This window comes from Microplitis demolitor, chromosome 10 (genome assembly GCF_026212275.2).
Source record: "Microplitis demolitor isolate Queensland-Clemson2020A chromosome 10, iyMicDemo2.1a, whole genome shotgun sequence".
In the NCBI taxonomy this organism is placed as follows: domain Eukaryota; kingdom Metazoa; phylum Arthropoda; class Insecta; order Hymenoptera; family Braconidae; genus Microplitis; species Microplitis demolitor.
The window spans coordinates 13,556,766-13,563,968 of NC_068554.1; the positions used below are offsets into that span (position 1 = coordinate 13,556,766).

The window sequence follows — 7,203 nt, forward strand, 5'->3', positions numbered from 1 at the left end:
GGTATCAATTCCATGTATTGGTGGTGTATTGGTGGACATGCTGCAGAATAAGTGTTGAGCCACAGCCTGCACTCAGTGACCCCAAAAAGGGTTTCTTTCACATTATACTCACTCAGGTTTCTGACAGCAGTCTAATAAACTTGCCCTCGATTATTATTACCGAGTGATTATCACTATATGCTAGTGATAGTATTGTGTATGGGCTATTACCCTTAGAATTTTAAGACGTTCAAAAGAAAGTGGCTTCGCCCACGCAGAGGTACCTATTGGCTTCCTGCAACCACGGAGTTGCCGCATGTTACGGGTGCAAGACATGCAGGCACCGCTAACGGTTGGAGTACTGGTCCCAGAACCCGCGAAGACGGTGGTACTTGCTAGTTTGGCGCCCCCTAGAGGGCGCCAAAACAACTTCTGGGACTCAACACTAATAATCGATATTCAACTAATGAGACATTATTCATTTAAAAACGTGGATAACTATCAGAAAGAAAAGTGTCCATATAAAATCATTTATCGCCGAAGAACACATTTATGTGCCTACCTAAATGTACAACTGAAGCGTTGGTTTTTGGATTTCTGGGGTAACGAACCATCGTACGAAAGATCCGTACGAATTAATTATCAATTGTCTCATCGGAAAAAAAGCAAAAATGTGATATCGCCTGTCTTGATTATCACTTTCTTCTACGTTTTGCAAGGACTCAAATACGTCATGTGTGGGATAAATTATCACTCGAATTACAGAACAATGATAAATTAAGAGATTATTCATTTTGTATGGATCATTACCCAGCGACTGGTGGTGATTGGGATATCTGTGGAATATGGCTTTTTCATCTATTTTCATCTATTAAACATTTTTATTTATCTTTTATTACATCATTATATTTTTTTAACATTACAGGTTCAATAATATCGTTTAAATTATTTATTTTGCGTTTAAATCTTTCTCTATCTCGAGCTGCTTGTTCCCATAGACCTTGTCTAGCTGTTTTGTACGCATAACTCCATGCGAACATATAATATATCGTAGGCGTTAAATTAAATTCCACCACTATTTTTTTTAGATTAATTTTCTTACAGTTCTGCTTATAGGGTTATACTCAATAATCCGTTCGTGAATAACTAGACAGTAAGCATTCGTGTTAGGTGGAAATAGAACTGCTGACTCAAATTCTAAACGTATGTCTACCGGTCCAGACTTGATCGCTTCGCTTTGTTTAGAATAGACAATAATACACAGTGGCGCGTTATCCAAAAATTTTTTCTTCGCCGGCAATGGTTCGGATTATTTATCGTAGTATGAAGACTGAAAATTTGTATACATGCTGTACAATAACGTATACTGATTTTGATCAATCATTAGATTAAGATCTCCATGAGGATAGCTCTGTGAATTTAAAAACAATTTTATATTTCTAATGCTACAGTGGTCAAATTGACTAGCATTTTTTCTTGCATCATTTTTTCTTGCTGATTGGAATCCAAGCACTACACAGCGTGGTTTTTCAAGCTGAGTTGATGTTTTGACAGCCCAGATGTATCTTGGTGTTGTAGGTAAGAGTGGATATTCATACAACTCCCATGTTCTAAAACTAATAGGAATAGATGGATCACCAGTAATATAATTTAACACTTGAATTCTTTCTTTATCTGATAATGTGACGTATGGAACTATCCATTGAATTTTTTGTAGTGTAACTTTATCATTTTCAGCTGCGGCTTCTTCTGCCGGATTCTGTATGTATGCATTGATATTGGTATTTGAAATGGTTAAAACTAACTCTAGCTGAACATTTATAAGAATTTTTTGATAATCTTCAGCAAATCCACTCAGTAAATTCAGTGGTATCAAAATATCAAAATAACCATCTGCGTTGGTTAATTGCGTATCGTCGTTAGACAGCCAACCTACATTCTCTAAAGCACTCAATTCACTGGGGCTAAATGTTAAATATCCTTTCATGAGACTTGTAATGCCAACATTCGAATTTTGATCAATTTCAACACCATTTATACATAAACGTAATTCTTTAATCATATGACAAATTCCCATGTTAACTAGTCTCGTAGTTTCAGCAACTGCAGTACCATCATTCTTCGTAAATTTACCAATTATATGTAATGCGCTTTTACTTGGAAGTATGCATAAATTTTGATTTTGTATAGTAATTCGAACTTCATCGTTGTTATTCAACGTTGATGATAAATACGGTTGATGTGCATGTTATTCATAGTGTGCAACTGATTCATCGAATATAATTGGCCTCTGAATGTTTAAGATTGTCGCCGTTGCCGCCATGGTCAAGTACACTTGAAACAACAAAAGTAAATTTTTATTTTTTTTAATTTTCCACGTAATTTTAATCCTAGGTTCCGGAGAAATTGAATGTTTTGATGTGTGAGCGGTTTATAGGGTTTCCGGTGACTGGTGTTCATTGGCCATGTTGATGACTTTTTATAGCCACTACCGCTGTTTGTCTCAAATACAATACCCATTATTATTATTATTATTATTATTATTATTATTATTATTATTATTATTATTATTATTATTATTATTATTATTATTATTATTATTATTATTATTATTATTATTATTATTATTATTATTATTATTATTATTATTATTATTATTATTATTATTATTATTATTATTATTATTATTATTATTATTATTATTATTATTATTATTATTATTATTATTATTATTATTATTATTATTATTATTATTATTATTATTATTATTATTATTATTATTATTATTATTATTATTATTATTATTATTATTATTATTATTATTATTATTATTATTATTATTATTATTATTATTATTATTATTATTATTATTATTATTATTATTATTATTATTATTATTATTATTATTATTATTATTATTATTATTATTATTATTATTATTATTATTATTATTATTATTATTATTATTATTATTATTATTATTATTATTATTATTATTATTATTATTATTATTATTATTATTATTATTATTATTATTATTATTATTATTATTATTATTATTATTATTATTATTATTATTATTATTATTATTATTATTATTATTATTATTATTATTATTATTATTATTATTATTATTATTATTATTATTATTATTATTATTATTATTATTATTATTATTATTATTATTATTATTATTATTATTATTATTATTATTATTATTATTATTATTATTATTATTATTATTATTATTATTATTATTATTATTATTATTATTATTATTATTATTATTATTATTATTATTATTATTATTATTATTATTATTATTATTATTATTATTATTATTATTATTATTATTATTATTATTATTATTATTATTATTATTATTATTATTATTATTATTATTATTATTATTATTATTATTATTATTATTATTATTATTATTATTATTATTATTATTATTATTATTATTATTATTATTATTATTATTATTATTATTTATTATTATTATTATTATTATTATTATTATTATTATTATTATTATTATTATTATTATTATTATTATTATTATTATTATTATTATTATTATTATTATTATTATTATTATTATTATTATTATTATTATTATTATTATTATTATTATTATTATTATTATTATTATTATTATTATTATTATTATTATTATTATTATTATTATTATTATTATTATTATTATTATTATTATTATTATTATTATTATTATTATTATTATTATTATTATTATTATTATTATTATTATTATTATTATTATTATTATTATTATTATTATTATTATTATTATTATTATTATTATTATTATTATTATTATTATTATTATTATTATTATTATTATTATTATTATTATTATTATTATTATTATTATTATTATTATTATTATTATTATTATTATTATTATTATTATTATTATTATTATTATTATTATTATTATTATTATTATTATTATTATTATTATTATTATTATTATTATTATTATTATTATTATTATTATTATTATTATTATTATTATTATTATTATTATTATTATTATTATTATTATTATTATTATTATTATTATTATTATTATTATTATTATTATTATTATTATTATTATTATTATTATTATTATTATTATTATTATTATTATTATTATTATTATTATTATTATTATTATTATTATTATTATTATTATTATTATTATTATTATTATTATTATTATTATTATTATTATTATTATTATTATTATTATTATTATTATTATTATTATTATTATTATTATTATTATTATTATTATTATTATTATTATTATTATTATTATTATTATTATTATTATTATTATTATTATTATTATTATTATTATTATTATTATTATTATTATTATTATTATTATTATTATTATTATTATTATTATTATTATTATTATTATTATTATTATTATTATTATTATTATTATTATTATTATTATTATTATTATTATTATTATTATTATTATTATTATTATTATTATTATTATTATTACTATTATTATTATTATTATTATTATTACTATTATTATTATTATTATTATTATTATTATTATTATTATTATTATTATTATTATTATTATTATTATTATTATTATTATTATTATTATTATTATTATTATTATTATTATTATTATTATTATTATTATTATTATTATTATTATTATTATTATTATTATTATTATTATTATTATTATTATTATTATTATTATTATTATTATTATTATTATTATTATTATTATTATTATTATTATTATTATTATTATTATTATTATTATTATTATTATTATTATTATTATTATTATTATTATTATTATTATTATTATTATTATTATTATTATTATTATTATTATTATTATTATTATTATTATTATTATTATTATTATTATTATTATTATTATTATTATTATTATTATTATTATTATTATTATTATTATTACTATTATTATTATTATTATTATTATTATTATTACTATTATTATTATTATTATTATTATTACTATTATTATTATTATTATTATTATTACTATTATTATTATTATTATTATTATTACTATTATTATTATTATTATTATTATTACTATTATTATTATTATTATTATTATTATTATTATTATTATTATTATTATTATTATTATTATTATTATTATTATTATTATTATTATTACTATTATTATTATTATTATTATTATTATTATTATTATTATTATTATTATTATTATTATTATTATTATTATTATTATTAAAGAGATTTCACATGTAATCTTATAGTTATAGTTTCACCTTTAAAGTTTACTAAATTTTCATCCTGATCTACTATCCGTAGTCTTAAATTATGTATAGCATCTACGGAGACTGGAAGGTAAATGATGTGTGATGGTAACTCAACGATTTTTAATCCTGGTGGCACACCCGGGAAAAATTCATGGATATTATGAATTTCATGTTCATTAATATAGGCTCCAGACGTGATATTGCACTCGACTCTGAGAACGTTGAGTTTCAAAATTATTACCGGTAAATTTGATAAGTGAGTTTTGTTTGGTTCAAGCATACGATTTGTAAAACCCAAAAGCCGACCAATAGAATCGTTAGGTATGAAATTTACAATCTGATCGCATTCGATTTCACTTCGTAATTCATTGTTGTTTGTTTTTATGCTGATATTTAATTTTGGTAATGTCTTCTGTATATACTTTTCAATATCACCAATTTCATATAGTAGAGGAGACCGTGGGAGATCGACCTTCACCCATCGGATAACCAGATGAGACATATTTTTTATCAAATATAGTTTATTAACAAACATGCCTATGATGGCTTGGCTATCAAAAAAAGTTCATGGCTATTTTTAATTAAATTAATTTTAATCAATTTTTTTTCATCCTTTCACACTCTTGATAACCGAATGAATTTCATTTCAACTGATAGTTTTTAAAACACAGAATATGCCTTCGTAGGCTTGTCTATTCATTTCTGTGCATGGCTACCTGCCAAGCAGATGTAAATAGGTAAGTCAATATAGGAAACTGTAGTGTTCTGATAACCAATCGAAATTGGTATCATAAGTAAGATATTTTAATTACAAAACTAATCGTATAGGCTTGTCTGCAAAAAATCGTTCATGAAATATTATTGTCAGGCTATAAAATTTAAAAATTGGAGCTATTTGATAGGTGCGAGAGAGAAAGTAGAGCGGCTGAGGTCCGTGTAGTAGAACAAGACACAACATAGCAGCTGCACGCTACCTGACCGTTGAATGTATCCAAGTGCGCATGCTCGCATACATGTGAGTGATAGAGACAGCATTTATTTATCACAGTCGACAGTAATTTTGAACTCTAATTTATTATAACTCCAATTTAATTATATTAGAAATACTCACGGCTGTAAAATAATGAAAAATAAATTATTAAATATATTAATAATGAAAAAAAATTAATTCAACTAAATTTTTTTTCATTTTGCAGCTAAATTATAAAATTTTAAAATTATAAAAAAATTTATATTCATTATTTAAAATATATTATAGAGAATAATCTATATTATTAAGAGAATAAGGAAGATTTTGGTCCCGCCATATTTACATGCTAAAATTAGTTAATGTTATTAAATTTTATATCGTTAAAAAGATCTTGACTTGAATTTGTGTCTTTTCATAGTTTAAACTCTTTTTTATTGACAAATATTGAGATAAAGCGATTTATCTATATTATTCGCATTACATTAAAATTACGCGGGAAAAAAAGACGGTCGTATTTATTTTCTTTATTTAAATTAATATTTTAATTTTCTGGCAAGGAATCTTTTTTTTCTGTGTACTTTATAAATTTCGTACCGATATTTAGGTAGTCACGTAGTGACTGCAGGTTGCTCGTTACAGAAAGCCAATTTTAAATGACATATTTCAAAAGAATTTTTTTTAAAGTCAATTTATCCTCTTTCGTTTCACACAAAAAACACTTTTTACTAATTTTTGACATCTTAATAAATATTATTTAGCACGTGTTGTTTTGTCAATAATAAATTATTTTCGACTCTACACGAGCATGCGCACTCGGACATATTCAACGGTCAGGTAGCGTGCAGCTACTATGTTGTGTCTTGTTCTACTACACGGACCTCGGCCGCTCTACTTTCTCTCTCGCACCTATCAAATAGCTCCAATTTTTAAATTTTATAGTCTGAC

The 7,203-nt window shown here is 20.8% G+C and overlaps 1 protein-coding gene across 1 annotated transcript; it reads right to left on the reverse strand.

Annotated features, from left to right (window-relative positions):
• Positions 1-1,288: 1,288 nt before the first annotated feature.
• On the reverse strand, positions 1,289-2,056 carry LOC106694077 (uncharacterized). The gene has a single exon (XM_014444181.1). It carries the CDS (start codon positions 2,054-2,056, stop codon positions 1,289-1,291), a length of 768 nt encoding a protein of 255 aa, XP_014299667.1.
• Positions 2,057-7,203: the final 5,147 nt, after the last annotated feature.

Excerpts from the sequence above, each read along its gene's own strand:
- LOC106694077 (XM_014444181.1), bottom strand. The coding sequence starts at position 2,056 with ATGGGAATTTGTCATATGATTAAAGAATTACGTTTATGTATAAATGGT.